General features: G+C 36.4%; 1 protein-coding gene across 2 annotated transcripts in view; it reads left to right on the top strand.

Annotated features, from left to right (window-relative positions):
- Kiaa2026 (KIAA2026 ortholog) overlaps nucleotides 1-19,854 on the top strand; it is an 83,990-nt gene that overhangs the window by 10,798 nt on the left and 53,338 nt on the right. For both annotated transcript variants that reach the window (XM_048346429.1, XM_048346359.1), the window contains exon 2: nucleotides 8,291-8,491. In XM_048346429.1, coding sequence (XP_048202386.1) covers nucleotides 8,291-8,491 — 201 coding nt within the window. The remainder of the gene's footprint in view (nucleotides 1-8,290; nucleotides 8,492-19,854) is intronic.

Here is a 19,854-nt window from a genome sequence, read left to right as displayed (position 1 = left end):
CACTGATCTTGAAGTGATATCTCTCAAACAGTAGCTAGGATTACAGACTTGAGCTACTATACCTAGCTGTTTTGTTTTTTTTTAGTTGAATAATGTTAGCCTTCTCATTATCCAGGAAGAAATAAGTTAAATGCAGAATTTCGCCAATTTAAGTTGTTACATTTATCAAGTTATTCTAGCCTACAAAATTGTTTTCCTTATGGCAGCGAACAGAGGCTTGAATTGAGGGTCTCACAGCCTTTTTTTGGCTTTTCAGCTCCAGTTTCATACTCTACCACTTGAACTATATCTCCACTTTGGACTTCTTTGTGTTTAATTGGCAATAAAAGTCTCATGGATATTTTGGCCACGGCTGGCTTTGGACATTGATAGTTCAGATATCATTCTCCTGACTAAACAGGATTACAGTCATGAGCTACCAGCACCAAGCTCAAATTATTTTTCAACAGCTTTTTTTTTTTTTTGTCTGTCAGTAACAACAAAAAAATTATGAGTCAGTAATCAGTGGATCAGGCCTGTAATCCTAGCTGCTTGGGAGAATGAGATTGAAGACTCACAATATGAGGCTAGAAACTGCAGAAAAAGTCAAGAAACCCCCTTTTAACCAGTAGGTGGGTGGCAACAGTGTGGGCTGGTCATCCTAGCTACGACTACAACAGGAAGCTTAAAACAAGTGGATCAAGATATAGGTGTATGCCTGCCCAGGGTGAAACTCTCTCAAAAATACATAAAAGTACTGGAAGTGAGGCTCAAGGGGCCAGGCTCCTGCCAAGGCAGCCAAGGCCCTGAATTCATATCCTTGTTCCACAAAATGAAAAGAAAAAAATTATGACAATGTAATAAATTATTAAGTTGCAAACATACACTGATTGTAGCTTATTATGCTTAATTTGACATTTTAGTCTTTTAGTACAAATCCATATATGCAAGAGATAATTGAATATTTAGTAGTCTTAAATAATACATAATATTGCTAATTATAAAGTATCTAAAGACAGTTACTTTTGACATTACTCCACAGACACTGAACAAATATGAGGACTGTACTCTGTTTATCTAATCTTTGATTATGTTACAATCATTAATACATTAATGATTTCCTATACTTATTAATTCCAAGAGAAAGAATTTGGGTGATAGTGAAATTTCATTCAAAAGTTACTATTTTCAGGCTGGGAATATGGCCTAGTGGCAAGAGTGTTTGCCTCTTATACATGAAGCCCCGGGTTCGATTCCCCAGCACCACATATATAGAAAACGGCCAGAAGTGGCGCTGTGGCTCAAGAGGCAGAGTGCTAGCCTTGAGCAAAAAGAAGCCAAGGACAGTGCTCAGGCCCTGAGTCCAAGGCCCAGGACTGGCCAAAAAAAAAAAAAAAAAAACGAAAGAAAAAGAAAAGTTACTATTTTCAAGACTTATTCCAAGATTTTATGGTAAAGATTTATAAATTATAGGATTATTAATATTTTAATATTTTACTAGCAATTTAAGCTCTTACTAATAGTTAATATTGGTATTTATTCATTTATTTTTATACTCTGCAAAGTATTTATTTTATACTCTGCTAAGTATTCCATGTGATCCTTAAAGAGTTTGTAAAAATAACCCAGATGCCACTTATTTAGGGGATAGAGGTTTGAAGGAATGAGACCCTATTTCAAGAGAAAAGCTATGTACTTGTTATCCTTGCTACATTGAATGGTGTAAATAGGTGGATTGTGATTCAAGCCAATCCACCTGCAAAATAGAGAGACCCTATTTAAAAAGTAATACAAACAAAAAGAGGCTAGAGACATGGCTGAGATGGTAGAGTATTAGCCTAGAAAGTACAAAGCCCTGAATTCAAATTCTAGTAGCCCAAAAACCAAAAGATTTGGAAACATTGGAAAATTTTCTTTGTAAGATTAAGATTTTAAAAAATATCATTCATTCCATCATGTAGAGGTAATTACTTGTTAGTGTTCTTTATTCCATCTATATGTGTGTATGTATACTATTCACAGAAAATATTAAATACAAAATCTTGATTGACCATATATACAGTTTCCTATTCTTCTTGCTACCTATTAGACTTTTACTTGGTCTTCAAAAATGTTTTATTATCTTTAAGTAGTTATACAAATGAATTTATAAATATAATTCATTGTGATTGGTATCACCCCCTTCATCATTCTCCCCCTGCCCTCCCACCCAAAACCCTTCCCTTAATTTTCTTAATTTTATAGTATATTGTGCTATTGTCATAATCTAGAAGTGTCCTGAATTTACAGATTGCTACTTTAATGCAGATTGGTAGAAATATAGAAAAGCTGACCATGACCAGGAAGAAAAGTTATCTTCTTCCTTTGTAACCTCATCATACTAGAATCATAAAGGCAACACAAATACATTTGCGAATTAGTAAGGATTAATAACTTCTGTCTGCTTACACTGAAAATTCAGTTTTTGTGGTGAAGAGTAAATGTAAGTTTAGCAAAGCATTACTAACTCAATAAAACTTATCTCTTTACCCTAGTATCTTCCTTAAATTAAAAACAAAACAAAGAAATAAATTTATTCCTGCTTAGTCCTTGCTTTTACTTGGTCCATATTCAATCTTATCTGGAAAATTAAACAGTTTAGTTCACTGAGTACTTAAATCTTTTCTCTTACATTGTCTATTGGCTGTTCTTATGGTAACTTGTTTCTTGATTCATCTTTTGACTCTTCATCATCTTTTGCTGTTTTTTCCCCTAATGTCTATAGATAATTCCTAAAATTATGCCTTGAGATTTTATGTCCTCATATTTGCTTTTCTAAAGATAATCATTTATTTTTATGGCTTTACATATCACTAAGACACCCTAACCAATATTTTAAACTCTCCTTTTTAGAAAAAGGTTTCTGTCCATAGAACTTTTCTGGCTGTTTGTGTAATTATTAATCTCAAAATGTTAAAAATTAAGTATTTCTAACTCAAATCTCTCCACCATGTTCTTATTTTTCTTTTCAAGTTTCTGCCAGTTTCTATCCTCACAGAGCAAAAAATCACTAAGCCATTGGCTGGCATAGTAATTAACTCTCAGGGTTTGCTTCTGGTCAGTATATTGTTGGCCCTGAGCTCAGACTTTCCAAATCATGTGATGTTCACAGCTTCCTATCCCTCACAGAGAGGTAAATACTTGGCAGGGCCTGAAAGCACTAAGTCCCACCTCCAGGAACTGAATCCCTGCATGTGTTTGCTGTCAGGTGGGTCTGAGGGCCCAGAGCCCATGCCTTCTGATTCATGTGATTTCCACAGCCCTCTATCCCCACCACTGTGGGAGGTGAACTGCTGGGCTGGATTTGAAATCACTAAGGCCTTACTCCAGGAACTATATTCCATCACATGTTTATTGCTAGGCCCAGTACCCAGACCTCCCAAATCACTTGAGTTCCACAGTCTTCCTACCACTCCCAATAAGAAGGTTACCTGCTGGCCAGGGTCTGAAAGCACTATGGTCCACCTCTGGGGATTATATGAACTGTATGTTTGCTGCCACTTGGGTCTGAGTGTCTGGAGCTCAGATCTCTGAATTACATGATTTCTAATCACATATGCATGTGATGAACCTCTGGGCAGTATCTAAAAAACACTTGAGGCCCACTTTCAGGAACTGCATCTCAGCATGATTAATGTCAGGAGATCTAAAGACTGAGCCCAGGCATACATGTTCACATTATTTCCATAGCCCTTCCTCCTCACAGGTATATGAAAGCACTGAGACCCATCTTTTGGAACTGAATCTTGTGTTTGCTGTGAGGTAGGACTGAGGGCCCCAAGTTAGGACTTTCTGAATCAGGAGACTTCTACAGCTGCTTCCTCTCCACACAGATGAACTTCTAGATGGAATCTGTAAGCATGAGACCAACAAACAGAACACTTAATCCTTCACTTCTCCCCCAGCCATTATGGAACTCAGGATTCCCTGCTTCCTCTACTCTGACACATTTAGAAGTCACTCCTAAGCTTATATGCTTGTTGCCCATAGGAACACAAACTAAGGATAGTATGGACAAGTAAGGACTTGCACAAAGCCAGCAATGGCTCCTAGTACACAAAGAAGGGAAGCTTCTCCAGTAAAACTACTTCAGAAGTGGATAACTGACCCCTTTACAAGAGACATTGGCTAGTTTTCCTTAATCTATGCAGTGCTGGCAATCCATGAGCATGTGGGCTAATGCTTGGCTACTGAGCCAGAACCCCAGTCCAGTGGGGGGAAATAGGACTTGAATCTCGCCACTACACTGTCCTGTGTGAACACTGAACTTAAAGACTACAGGTGATTAAGACTAACAACCAGCGATTTGGCCTCAATCACATGTGCAAGTTCTAGTGCATTAAAAAAAAAAGAAATATGAACAAAACAATATGACCCCACCCAAACTCACCAACCCCACAGTAACAAACACTAATAGTGAAGTTGATGAAATCTTAAAGAATTTTTTTTAAAAAAAGGATTATAAGAATGATTTATGAAATGAAAGGGGCACCAGTAAAAGCCTTAATCAATTGCAGAAAACTCAAAACTGAATAATGTAGGACATAAAAAAAGAATTTAATAAAGATACAGAAATTCTGGGGAAAAAGAATTCTGAAAATGAAAACCTCAATAAGTGAGATAAAATAAATTACTGAACAGTTTCCAGTAGACTGGATCAAATTGAAGACAAAGATTTGTTAAAATATGCAGATTAAGATAAGAAACCTAAAGTATAAATAACATAAAAGACCCCCTAGGACATCACTAAAAGATAAAACATACAAATCATGGACATAGAAGAAGTGGTATGAGTTAAAGGTATCATAAACATACTCTATGACATAGTAGCAGAGAACTTTCCAGATCTTGAAAGAAATTGTCATCCAGGTATAGAAGAGAGTTTTAGGATTTTAGACAGGCAACAAAACTCCCACATACAAGTGAAAGAGTATGAGAACTGCAAAAGAGAAACATCAAGACCACCTATAAAGGCAGACCCACCAGAATAACAGCACATTCCTCATCTTTAAAAGCAAGGAGGACATAGATTGATGTTTTTCAAGCCCTGAAAGAAAATAACTGCCAACCTAGATAACTGTACCCAGCAAAGCTGACCTTATAATTGGAGGAATAAAAATCTGTAATAAAAACAGAAGCAATTTATTGCTGCTCTAGATCAGTGCTGCAAATGATACTTGGGGCCACCCTACATACACATAGAAAAGGAAAATAAACTCAACCAGGAAAATATGGAAGAGAATAAATCTCACTAGACAAGTAGATAAGCAAATAATAGGAACAGTAAAACAGTGCAAAGGGGATAAAATGGCAGTAATTATTGTATACTTTTTAGTGTATGTTTACGGCCTCAAATCTCCAATCAAAAGGCAAACTGGCAGACCCAACTATTTGTTGACTACAAGCATTATACCTCATTGACAAACACAAACGTAGGCTTAGAGCAAAAGGATGTAAAAAGATTTTCCAAGCACATGGAGTAGTTCCAAGCAAACAGGAGTAGTTATATTTATAGTTGACAAAGGAGACTCAAACCAAAATTAGAATACACTAAGATCATTTCATAGAATATACTGTACACTAAGATAATTCAATAGAGGGCCAGTGTCAATTCACATATTAACTATAAAGATTATTAGCTAAATTTCTTGCTAATACTTGGTTTAATATTTTTAAATAAAACTGGACCTTCAAATTCTAAAATTCATAATGTATTAATATAGACACTTCATGCTTTGTTTACTAGAAAGTAAATAAAATAATACAGTGAGTCAACCATAATTGCTTAATTTCTGCTTAAACCTCTGCTTATGGTTGGCAATATTTTTTTCAAACTTGTCAGATTAATTTCATGAAGTAACTTCCCTCATAGGCAGAAAGAAACTTGAGTTTTGAATGGGAATAGTTATTTTAGTCTATTTATATGGTCATTTGAGTATTAAAGAGTCTGCTGTTGAAGTAAGATTTACTTTTTTTTGTTGTTCTGGTTCTAGGGTGTGAACTTAGGACCTAGGCTCTGTCCCTGAGCTTTTGCTCAAGGTTAGCACTCTACCACTAGAGCCACAGCTCCACTTCTGGCTTTTGTGGTGATTAATTGGAAATAAAAGTTTCATAGACTTTTCCTGCCCAGCCTGCCTTCCAACCTCTATTCTTATATATCAGCCTTCTCAATAGCTAAGATTATAGCCATGGGCCACCAATACTCGGCTAAGATTTACTTTTTAGTCTCTGTTAGAAATGTTTATTCAGGACTCCTTTACTATGGTTAAAATAGATGTTTTTAAATTTTTAACTTTAGATGTTTTTTAACTTTAATCATGTTATGTAAAGTTAAAATGTAAAGTAGGTGGGGCAATGATAGTCCACACCTGTGAGCCTACTAGCTTTTCAGGAGAATTGAAGTTCAAAGCTATCCCTCATAGAAAACATTGTGAGACTCCATCTCTAACCAGATAAAAACAGCTGGCTTGAGTCATGTGCCAGGTGGCTTACATCCGTAATCAATCCTAGCTACTGAGGAGGCTGAGATCTGATGATTGAGGTTTTAAGCCTTAAGACTCTTTTTTCCAATTAACTACCAAAAGCTGAAAGTGGAGCTGTAGGCTCAAGTGGTAGATCACTAGCATTAAGCAAAAAAGCTCAGAGACAGTACCCAGGCCCTGAGTTCAAGTCCCAGGATGGACGGGGACACACCACACACACACTCATTCACCTGGGCTGTAGGCATGGCTCTAATGGAAGAGTACCAGCTTGAGCAAGCTAGCCTAGCGAGACCTCAAGACCCCCAACTTTAAGTCCTGATACCAGAAAAGAAAAAAAGTGAAACAGTTTGCCTTATATCCTTCCAAGTACTTCTTTTGTGTGTGCATACATACTCTGCACTTTAGGGGAATGAAAATGCAGTCAGTAGGGAAACAAAGTCCCTATCTTTATAGAGCTTTCATTCTGATGGAAAGATGGTTACCAGATGGATAGTTACACAATGCAATGTAATGATCAGTAACATTTTTTTTAAAAAGTGCTATAAGAGCATAGTATAATAGAGGGTACTTTTAAACATTATGGTCAGGAAAATACCCTGAGATTTGTTACTCTCAAGCTCTTGAGGCCTGAATGAAATAATTGACCTAGCTATGTGACTGAGAGGAAGAGGATCCTATAGGAGAGAAATGAAGTGCAAGGAACCTGGGAAGCAAATATGTTATTATGACAAGAATAAAAAGGAGACTTTGGTTGGGACACAAAGAGTGAAATTTAGAAGTCAGAAAATGTCTGGTAGAGGAGATGAAGGTTAAATCACACTAGGTCTTGTAGATCCTAACTACTTTAGATTGTATTCTTAACTTTTAGAGGAGGAAGAACAAGGTAATAACATAAACTGAATAGCTTTTCAGAAATAGTTCATGGGTTGCTGAATTAATAGGGAGATGGCAATAGAAGCAGAGAAGACCTATCATGAAGTGTAAATACATTTAATTATTTCAGGTTCATGAAAGATTCATGAATAATTAGGTATGTTGCCATGTATTTTAAGCATTAGGTTGCTATCCAGAATAGCAATAAAAACATAAATCAATTGTGGTGAGATTGGAGAGGAAATCTAGTCTTAGATTCTTTTTACAGTTTACTCAGATTTCTCGATTGCAACCTGCAGTTATATATTTTAATATAACATTTATTTATGACTTTCCTAAAGTCCTTTGTGTATGAGATTTTCTTTCCCAAATTGCTTTTGTGCTATGGCACATTTTCTCATACCAACAATAGATAGAATAAAATATTAAAAAATAAAACTTTTATCCATTAGATAATTAGTGCTTTAACTCCTAATCTTAATACTTCAATTTTTTTAATGTAGAAGAAAGATTGTTAGTCAGATGGATATATCTTTCCTATGGCATTAAAAAAAAACTTTAGGGGGCTGGGGATATGGCCTAGTGGCAAGAGTGCTTGCCTCGTATACGTGAAGCCCTGGGTTGATTCCCCAGCACCACATATATAGAAAATGGCCAGAAGTGGCGCTATGGCTCAAGTGGCAGAGTGCTAGCCTTGAGCAAAAAGAAGCCAGGGACAGTGCTCAGGCCCTGAGGCAAGCTCCAAGGCTGGCCAAAAAAAAGTTTAGAAATGTATGGGGAGGATGAAACTGTAACATAGCTAAGTAAGGCTTGACTTTTTATATCATTAACAAATGGAACTCTTAAAATGCTGGTGAATTGGATTTATTGCTTATCCAGAAGATTTGACCTTGTGAATTGACTTATTCTTCTCCAAGGCACTTGAGAGAAAAGACAACGATAGCAGTTACATCTAGAGGCTATTATGGATTGGAGGATGAGAAGGGAACTGCATGTACTTCAACAAGGCGTCGGTCAACACCCCGAAGTTTGGCAGGCTTGACAAGTGGAGTTTTTGAATCTATAATGGTTCAAGTTTTGAGACAGGAAGAACAGCTGAGAGCAAAAGAAGAAAAAAGGTAAATACTAAAAAAATTAAGTTTCATGATGTTTCGATTTTCAGGAATTAACTTTTCAAAGAATAGTGACATAACTTTTATGTGCCCATATCAATTTCTGGGTCCATTTCAATAGTATTCCAAAATGTAGCAAAAAATATGAGTTGATAATAAAATATCACAATGACATTTGTTTAAAAACACAATTTTAAATTTTAAAACAAAAATTTTATCTTATTTTTTGTCAGTCATGGAGCTTGAACTCAGGGTCTGGGTACTGTCCCTGAGTTTCTTTTGCTCAAGGCTAGCATTGAGCCACAGCACAACTTCCAGTTTTCTGGTGATTTAAGATGAGATAAGAGTCTCACAGACTTTTTGAGCTGGCTTTGAACTGCAGTACTTACATCTCAGCCTCCTGAGTAGCTAGGATTACAGGCATGAACCACTAGTGCCCCACTGAAACAAAATTTTTTTTGTGTGCCAGTTCTGGAGCTTGAACTCAGTGCCACATGCTCTTGCTCAGCTTTTTTGCTCACAGCTGGTGTTCTACCATCTGAGCCACTAGCTTTTTGCTAGTTACTTGAAGATAAGAATATTTTGGATTTGTCTACCAAAACTAGCTTCAAACTGTAATTCTCACCTCAGTCTCCTGAGTTGCTAGGCTTATAAATATGAGCCATCTGTACCTAGCAAAACAAGGTATGTTGGAGTTAAAAATAATTTTATAAAGGATTTTAGGGAGGCTCGGAATATGGCCTAGTGGTAGAGTGCTTGCCTCATATACATGAAGTCCTGGGTTCAATTCCTCAGCACCACATACATAGACAAAGCCAGAAGTGGCGTTGTGGCTCAAGTGGTAGAGTACTAGCCTTGAGCAAAAAGGAAGCCAGGGATAGTGCTCAGGACCTGAGTTCAAGCCCCAGGACTGGCAAAAAAAAATTTTAGGTCTAGAAATACTCTCAAGACAATTTTAAATTAGAGAAATTTTATGTAGATATCTAGTTTTAGAATAGAATAGCACCAGAGCTTTAAAATTAGGACACACTTGCAGTTTAAGAATTACATATAAATTCAGTTCTCCTAGTTTCTCCATTGCTACCGATTTCCTGGGTAAATGTTCTTTTTTAACTTATCAGGAAAGAGTGTCTACTTAATTAGTGGTCCTTCTTGAATTTGATAGCATAAAGTGATGACAATTACATAACATTTACAATACAAGGAAGTCAGGGCCCAGAAAGGTAAGTAAAATCCAAGGTTCTGTACTTGATTTTTATTTAAAACTATGGGAGTATGTTGGGAGTTGTAGCTGGTATAGTAGGAATTCCAAAGTTAGTAAAAAACAATTTATAATAGTTTGCTGCTCTTATATGTATTACTATAATTACTATAATTACTATAGTAATACATATAATTTCCTTTAGTATTTATAGGGTTAAAACTCAGCTTTTGAGTTTTCCTACTTTCCTACTTTTTCTTTTTTTGTACCAGTCCTGGGGCTTGAACTCAGGACCTGTGTGCTGTCCCTGAGCTTCTTTTGCTCAAGGGTAGCATTCTACCATTTGAGCCACAGCACCACTTCTGGCTTATTCTGTTTTTGTTGGTACTGAGGAACTGAACCCAGGGCTTCATGCATGCTAGGCAAGCACTGTACCACTAAATCACATTCCCAGCCTTCCTACTGCCATAGTTTTTATAACAGTGATTAATTTGGGAGCCCAGACTTCTTGATTAATTTATGCTCAGCCTCATATAGTTTTCCTGCTTTAAGAAGTGGAGAGGGATAAAAATTAACCTGGCAATATTGTGTAATAGATTGGAATGGGGAGAATTGAGAAACTAGAAAGCTAATAGGAGGAAGACCATAGTAATCTAGGCCTTCACTGTAAGTTACTAAAAATAGGTAGAAATCATATTGTTGTAGGAACAGTTATCAGGATATAGTCCTTCCTTGAAATAGAGCAAAGAGACAAATGGGAGTCGCAAGGACTGGGAATAGTAACAAGATAGTAACAATAGTAGTAATATTAACAAAAAGAACATCTTTAAATGGTTAACATTTATTGAACATTATTGAATGATTAATATTAGCTCTCTGCCTTAAATATAGTCAGTATTTATCCTAAGTCACAGAGAAATTAAATATTTTGTCTAAGGTCAAGTAGTTTTTAAATGGTGAAATGATATAGAACCCAAGCATTCTTACTCTAAGGCATGTACTACTAAGCTGTATACCATTTTATGACTTGAAAAGTGTTAGAAACAGCAAAGAAACTAGAAAGGCTTGAAAATGTGAGTGCTGGGTAGGATAAGAGCAGTGAACTGATTCTGCATAACTGATTTGAAGGGAAGATAGAAACATTTAAGACTACAAGTAGGAGCCAGGCACAGTGGCTCATGCCTGTAATCCCAGTTACACAAAAGGTGGAGATTAGGAGGATCACAATTTGAGGCCAACCCAGGTAAAAAGTTCACAAGACCCCTTTCTCATTGAATAACTGGGTTGGTTATATATACCTATTATTCTAGTTACATGCGATGCTAAGATTGGAAGGATCATGATTTCAGGCCACTCATACAAAAGATGTTGATGAGATGCCATCTCAATGAACAATCTGAATAACAAGCCTATCATCCCAGCTACACAGGAAACATGAAGTAGGATAATCTTGATCTAGATGCAAGCACAAACAAAAAGTGAGACCTTACCTTAAAAATAACCAGTGCAGAAAAAGGGCTCAAGGTGTAGTTCACACTTACCTACCAAACATGAGGCCCTGAGTTCAAGTCCTTTACTGTCCTTCCAAAAAAGAATCCAAGTAGGAAAGAATAGGAGGAAACTAGAAAAATGTCAAATCTTCTTTCGTTGTTCAATCTTACATTTTATGTGTATGTGTGCTCGTGTGTATACGTGTGCACATGTGTTTTAACATAGATGAATAAGCCATGAGAGAAAGGTCTTAGCAGTTATGATCACTTAATGGTTTCATATGAATTAAGCTATCTTCTGGGGTATAGAGTTTCCTTTTTTGTTGTTGTTGTTGACTATGGGGTTTGTTTGTTTTGTTTTGTTTTGCCAGTCCTGGGGCTTGAACTCGGGCCTGAGCACTGTCCCTGGCTTCCTTTTGCTCGAGGCTAGCACTCTACCACTTGAGCCACAGCTCCACTTCCAGCTTTTTCTATATATGTGATGCTGAGGAATCGAACCCAGGGCTTCATGTATACCAGACAAGCACTTTACCACTAGGCCATATTCCCAGCCCGACTCTGGGGTTTGAACTTTGGAGTCTTGTGCTTTTTAGGCATGTGCTCCATCATTTGAGCCACATGACCCACCATTTTTTTGCTTTAGTTATTTTTCAGATAGGATCTTGTGTTTTTATTCAATGTTTCACTCTAAGATCCTTCTCTACCTGTGGCCTCTTATATAGCTGGAATTACAGGTGCACACTGCCATACCCTGCTTATTAATAGAAATGGGGTGTCTAGCTAACATTTCCCCTGAGTTGGCCACACACTGTGATCCTTCTTATTTCTCCTTGGTAGCTGGGGTTACAACTCTGAGCCACTGAATCCAGACAACTTTTTCTTTTTAAATTACAGAATTTTTTTTTACATAAAGCAAAGGATAAATTAAAATAATATACTTTGTACCCATAATGCAGCAAATTTGGAGGTGGGGAGGTACCTGGTTGAGTTCAGGCACTTGTATTTGCTAGACAGGTTTGGTTGTTTTTGAGATAGAGTCTTGTGTTTATGCCCAAGCCAGTCTGTGCCATGATTCTGCTATTTACATTTCCTGAATAGATAGGATAACAGGTGTGAGCTCCCACACCCAGCTTTGTATTAGTTGAGATGGAATCTCAAGAACTGCCCTGACTGTCCTTAAGTTGTGATCTTCTTGATCTCTACTTCCAGAAGTAGCTAGAATTATACCTACTGCGTCTGTCAAATTTTTGAAGAAAAAAAAAAAAAAAAGGTTGAGACACGACACCAAGATGACATTCTTCTAACATTCTTCTTCCTGGACCCTAATAGAACAGGTATTCTCAACCTAATTTATTGGTGGCAAAATAATTTTGGCTTCATCATCCAAGCCACAGGTAATTATGGACAGTGCAGATCCACAAAATGTTGGCATGGAAGCTTTGGTGCATAACACCAGATGGACAGAGTCCAACAAAGGACTGTAACAAAGTAGAGACCTCCTACCCAAAGGGTAGAGCCCTCAAATTGGACTGGACATGGCCACTAGCCACAGCACAACACCTTAGGTGTTGGACAGGAAGCACAGCATGGCAGCTTATATCCCAAGAAAGGATTGCCCATTCCTTGCAGTCTGCAACAACAGACTGTGAGTTTTCAGGGACTTGGCAAAAGGAGCACTGCAAGTTTAGGAATTGCTTGAGACTGGCAGGTTGAGGAACTAGACCTAAGAAACCATCTCTGAAGACCGTATTTGAACTTCCAAATCCTTCCCCCACTACACTGGAAAATGAACCCAAATAGATAGCATTCTCCTGTTACACACTGGTTTGAAGGTGTTGGACACTTTTTTATTTTAATTTTTAATTGTTGCTATAAAAGTGATATACAAAGGAGTTACAATTACATAAGTCAGATAGTAAGTAGGTTTCTTTTTGAACACTATCACTCCTTCCCTCATTCTGTTTGTCCCTCATTCCTATCCTTTTTTATTTTTAAAATTATGAATATCAGCTTAACTATGATTAATTTGTATAATTTAATCACAATTGTCACATTTTCACATGTGCATATTTTATGCTTTAATGGATTCTACCCTCCCTATTACTCTGTCTTGTCTCTTCACTTTATCCTTATCCTCTGTTCCTTTTACCCTTTCCATCATAGCCTATCAGTCATGTATATCTCCTACTTTTTTCCCCTTCTACTTCTCTTTTGAGAGAAAACATACAATAATTGTCTTTCTGTGTCAAGTTACTTTGGTTAACATAATGAGCTTCTATCCATTTTCCTACAGAAGATTTAATTTCATTCTCTTTGTTTTGTTTTCTTCTCTCTATGCAGCCCAGACTACCTCCTAGGCTGGCCTCTCAATCCTTCTGCTGACCCCTCTCCATTTTTGGGATTATGGATATGCACCACTAAACCCATTTCTTTATGGCTGAATAAATGTCCATTATATATGTCCATATATATGTATATGTATACATACATACACACTTTTTATTCATCTTTTCACAAGCAGTACATAGGCTGATTTTATAGCTTGGCTATTGTGACTATAGTGTCAAAATATACATGAGTAGCAAGGTGCCAGTGGCTCATGCCTGTAATCCTAGCTACTCAGAAGACTGAGATCTGAGGATCATGGTTTGAAAAGTCCTTAAGACTTACCTCAAATTAAGTACCAGAGAAGCTAGAAGTAGAACTGTGGTTCAAATGGTAAAGCACTGGTTTTGAGCAAAAGAAGCTCAGGGACAGCACCCAGGCCATGAGTTCAAGCCCCAGGACTGGTACCAGTGTATATACATATTTACATACATGAGTATTCATGCACATCTTGCATTGTGCCTTCATTTCCCGAGTTATATGTGGGAATAGTATAACTAGATCATATAATTGTTGTTTTGTAAGGAGTCTCCATATTTTCCATAATGACTACTAGTTTACATTCCCACCCATGTAAAGGTTTCTTTCTCCTTGCATCTTCATCAACATTTTTTGTTTGTTTGTTGAAAATAGTCATTCTGATTGGGACTAGATAGAATCCTGATGTAATTTTGGTTTGTATTTCCCCAGTAGCAAAAGAGTCTGGGCATTTTTTTATATATATTTGCAGGTCATTTGTATGTCTTCTGCTTAAAACTGCTGTTTAAATCACTTACCTGTTATTGATTGGATTATTATCCTTTCGGTGGTAAATTGTTTAAGTTCTTTTATTTATTTATTTTTGTCAGTTTTGGGGATTGAACTCATGGCCTGGGCACTGTCCCTGAGCTCTTTTGCTCTATGCTAGCAGTCGTTTTGAGCCACAGCTCCACTTGTGATTTTTCAGTGGTTAATTGGAGATGAGTCTTTTGGGGACTTTTCTGCCTGGGTTGGCCTCAAATTACATTACTCAGATCTCAGCCTCTTGAGTAGATAGGATTACAAGCATGAGCCACTGGTGCTCGGGCTTGTTTGAGTTCTGTATGTGCTCTTGGTATTAGTCATGTGTCAGATGAATAGCTAGAAAAGTCTTTTCTCCATGTTTATAGGCCATTTCTTCACTCTTTTGGTGGCTTCCAGTGCTGTGCAGAAAAATCTTAATTTAATATGTCACTTTCTAATTATGGATTTTACTTCCTGAATTATTGCAGTAATATTGCCTGAACTGTTGAACCTATATCTCTCTATTAGAAGAGCCTTTATTCTTTTTATTTTGGTTAGTTTGCTAAGGGAAATGACTTTAACTTTCAGCTATCTTAAAAATCGTATTAAGGTTTTTGCTAAAAGACAACAATCTCATTCCAGTTGAACTTTAGTCCTGCAGTTGATAATCATCTACTTTAACTTTTGACCATTTTCTGAAATGATCTCCACATTTCTAAGTACATTCCTTTTTTTTTTTTTTTTTGCCAGTCCTGGGCCTTGCACTCAGGGCCTGAGCACTGTCCCTGGCTTCTCTTTGCTCAAGGCTAGCACTCTGCCACTTCAGCCACAGTGAACCACTTCTGGCTGTTTTCTATATATGTAGTGCTGGGGAATTGAACCCAGGGCTTCATGTATACGAGTCAAGCACTCTTGCCACTAGGCCTTGTTCCCAGCTCTAAATAAATTCTTAATTTACTATTCCTTGATTTTTTCCAGTCTTGCATTATTGATACTAATCTATAGAAAATGAATATTTCATTATTTTATAACTCTTTCTGACATGGGAATTAAATGCTGATTTCTGTTCTGAATTTTTATTTGTTCATCTGTATTATATATTATTATTGATTAATAACTAGCATTGGTAAGATGGCTCAGATGGTAGTGCTCTAGCCAGTGAGTAAAAGCCACAGGTCCCCAAGTTCAAGTCTTGGTTTCATACCTAAAATATAATAACTCATCTCTCTCATCTTTTCACTGTCCAACTAGGTACTACCCATACATTTAACAATTTATTTGTTCACAGTCCTTGCATCTTAGAACTTTGTTTATGTGATCTTTTTTTCCCCTTAAGTATATGTTATTGAAGAATTTTCTCTGTATATTTCATTTGGGTAGTTTTTCTTGCTGTTTTACAAGTTTACTATTGTTTTCTTTTAAAGTGTTAAATTGATCGTTAATCAATTCGGTATATTTTATATCCAAAATTTAATTTAGGTCTTTTAATATCTTCCAACTTAAGTGACTTTCTGATCATGAAATACATTTTAAATACTTACTTAAGTTACTTTGTTTTTAATCCTAATATCTATGTCATTTCTGGTTCTGTTTTGATTGATTTTCCTCACCATGAATCAATCTTGTATTTCTGCTTCATTGTATGCCTTACAGTTTTGATTTAGATAGCATTATAATACATATTACTTTGATGCCTACTGGATACTTTTGTGACCTTATTAATACTTGAGCTTTTTTTCTGGAATGCGTTGTTAGAAGACAGTTTGATAATTTTGAGTCTTCTCAGAAGATTTGTTCCTTGAGTTTAGGACAATTCTGTTTAGATCCAGTTATTTTCTATAACCAAAGCAAGTCTAAATCCTTTGTATACGTTTCCCCCTCCTACCTTTTTTTATGGTTCATCAGTACTGGAATATAGACTCAGATAGTCTACTGCTGAGCCATGCTTCCAGCCCTTTTTCATGCTAGTGTGTGTGTGTGTGTGTGTGTGTGTGTGTGTGTGTGTCCACATAGTCTTCTTTCCCAGGCATAGGCATACACTGGGACCACAGCCTACCTACTTTTTAGCTTCCCCTCATAGCTAGGATGATCAAAATTACCACCATGCCCAAGTTCTCCCTTTAAGATGAAATATTAAGATGAAATCTCATGGATTTCATAGGCTGCCATGGAGTTGATCCTACCAATCTCAGCATCTCAGGAAACTAAGATGGACAAGTATGGGTTGAGTAGGGGGTCTTGTGAACTGTTCCATACTGCTGGCCTTAAACCACAGTCTTTCTGTTCTCAGCCTTTCAAGTAGCAGGGATTGTAAGTATGAGACACTGTGTCTATTTATAGAATTTGAATGTATTGTGTCTATTATTTTAGTAGTTATACTAGAAACCTTCACTTGTTTTGTTACTAAAGCCTAAATTTCATATTTTTACCTTCTTCCTGATAGTTAGAAGGACTTTGAAATGCTTTCACCTTTAGTCATTTTGTTACTATTGAAATGTATTTTTTTAAACTCTTAAAACATTTTTGTTAGTTTTATGCCATGTCTATATAATTTAACCTATATGTTGCTACATTTTTGCTCTTTTCCAATCTTTAATCTTTAGTCAGTGATCACTGTCATTCTACTGGAAGTATATTCTTTAGAATATCTTGTAAGCGAGATTTAAGACTCACAATAATACCCCAAAATGTCTTATTTTTATCTTTGTTTTGGAATAATACTTTTGTTCTGAAGGGGAATTTATATTGGCAGTTATTTTCTTAGTATATTTAAGGTGTTCTGCTGTGCACATGTTTCCACTGTTACTGTTTAGGAGTTAGCCTTAAATCTGGTTGTTCTAATTTCTGTAATTTTTCTTTTTTTTTTTTTTTTTTTGCCAGTCCTGGGCCTTGACTCAGGGCCTGAGCACTGTCCCTGGCTTCTTTTTGCTCAAGGCTAGCACTCTGCCACTTGAGTCACAGTGCCACTTCTGGCCATTTTCTGTATATGTGGTGCTGGGGAATCAAACTCTGGGCTTCATGTATACGAGGCAAGTGCTCTTGCCACTAGGCTATATTCCCAGCCCCTAATTTCTGTAATTTTTCTAGAAGGTTGTTTTTGTTCTTTTCCAAAACTGTTTTTCCATTTTTTTCTTGTCACCTGTTTACTTTTTTTCAGTTTCTTTTCACTGAATATTGTATTTTTGCATCCCATAATTACATTTACCATAAATGTGAGAATTACCACCAATGTCAAACTTTTTTTTCCTCCTTGGTCTCATAGTACATTAATTTTTCCATGCTATGTCTATGTTATCTTTGGCTGTGAACTCATTTCTTTTTGCTATATTAGAGTTTCTAAAGGTCTTGGTATAGTTTTATCCTTTCAGGTTTTTTTCTGTTCAATAAACTGACTGAGCTGGGGATATAAAGTGCTTGTTTAGCATATGCAAGACCCTAAGTTTGATGCCCTTACACCCTCCCTTGCCTCACTCCCCCAAAGTACCTAACAATAGTATTGGCACAAGACTATGTTAAATTAATGTCTCTGTTTTTTTCTGGACACATTAGGGAAAGTGAATTTGCTAAAAAAACAAAAAAAATCATCCATATAAGAGCCAATATGAGAAAATTTTAGTAGTTTTTCTTCCCACTTATCATTCCTATTGTAGGTAAAAAAAAAACATTTTTTCTTTCAGTCTCAAACTTAAACATAGAGGAAAAAGGGACTACTGTTTTTGATATAACCACATACTGAGTGTGTAGGTTTTTTAGACTCCCAACTCTGTATGGATAAACAAATTCCACCAGGCTACTGCTACTCCTCCCATTTAGTAAAAAATAAAGTTCTTCAAAACTATATGCACATTTGTAAAAGGTCAAATGTTATTATGAATATTTAACCTCATCTAGATATCCAAATACTTTATATATACATGCACATACACACATTCACGTATGTATTTGACAAATCACTAATTAAATTTCTTTATTTAATGAACCAAGACTGCAAAATTAGGTAACTAGTTTTATCTGAAATAGCAAAGTATTTGTCTTAACAGGGTACAGTATGGTAGCGTAGGAAATTACCTAATATAAGGCATTGTTTTTCATTTTTGGCTGTTATGAATAATGTGACTTAACATTCATGTACAGTGTTTTGTGTGGACAGATGTTTTCATTTCTCTTCAACATATTCCTAGTATAATTGCTAGACCACATAGTATCCTTATATTTAATTTTTTGAGGAACTGTCAGACTTTTCCAGAGTAGCTGTACCATTTAGTATATGAAGTTTCCAATTTCTCAACTTTTTCACCAGTACTTTGTTAACATTACTTTTTAAAATTGTTAGTCTAATAGGTATGATGTAATATCTTACTATGGTTTTTATTTGTGTTTCTCTTCTGGATAATAGCATTGAGCATCTTTCTATGTGCATGTTGTTTGTTTGTATATCTTTTGAGAACTTGTACAGTTGCTTTGGCTCAGTTTTAAACTGGGCTGTTTTATTCTTCTACATAGAAATTTTAGTAGATACATGATTTTCAATTTTCTTAATATGTGAGTTAGCTTTTTACTTTATTAATGCTATCTTTTAAAAGCACAAGTTTCTAGTTGTAATGATAGCCAGTTTTTTGTTTTTTATTGTTTGTGTTTGGATGTCTTATCCAAGAAACTTCTGCCTCATTTAAGATAGCAAAAAATTATACCTACATTTTTATTTAATTTCACTTTAGGAAGGTTTTATACAAGTAAAAATAATTTCAAGAGTGAAAGAGAAGAGATAAAAATGGCAAAGAAACATATGAGGAAATATTCAATATCCCTGGCAGTAAAGGAAATGCAAATAAAAACAACCCTGAGATACTACCTCACTCCAGTTAGAATGGCCTATACTCTGAACTCAGGCAACAACAAATGCTGGAGGGGATGCAGGGAGAGAGGAACCCTTTTCCACTGTTGGTGGGAGTGCAAATTAGTACAACCACTTTGGAGAACAGTATGGAGGTTCCTCAAAAAGCTCAGCATAGACATACCCTAGGACCCAGCCATACCACTCCTGGGCATCTATCCTGAACAACAGGTCTCAGGATTTTATTTATTTATTTGTTTGTTTGTTTGTTTTGTCAGTCCTGGGCCTTGGACTCAGGGCCTGAGCACTGTCCCTGGCTTCTTTTTGCTCAAGGCTAGCACTCTGCCACTTGAGCCACCACGCCACTTCTGGCTGTTTTCTATATATGTGGTGCTGGTTAATCGAACCCAGGGCTTCATGTATACGAGGCAAGCATTCTTGCCACTAGGCTATATCCCAGCCCCAAGTCAGGTCTCAGGATATCATAAAGGCATCTGTGCATCATGTTTATCGCTGAACAATTCACAATAGCCAAAATATGTAAATATCCCAGATGCCCCACCACAGATGAATGGATAAATAAAATGTGGTACCTGTACACAATGGAATACTACAAAGCAATTAGAAATAATAAAATGGTGGTATTCGCAGGGAAATGGTCAGAACTTGAACAAATAATTTTAAGTGAGACAAGCCT

Source organism: Perognathus longimembris, chromosome 1 (genome assembly GCF_023159225.1).
Source record: "Perognathus longimembris pacificus isolate PPM17 chromosome 1, ASM2315922v1, whole genome shotgun sequence".
In the NCBI taxonomy this organism is placed as follows: domain Eukaryota; kingdom Metazoa; phylum Chordata; class Mammalia; order Rodentia; family Heteromyidae; genus Perognathus; species Perognathus longimembris.
The sequence above is the reverse complement of the archived record's forward strand: the minus strand, read 5'-3'. Positions and strand labels throughout refer to the sequence as shown.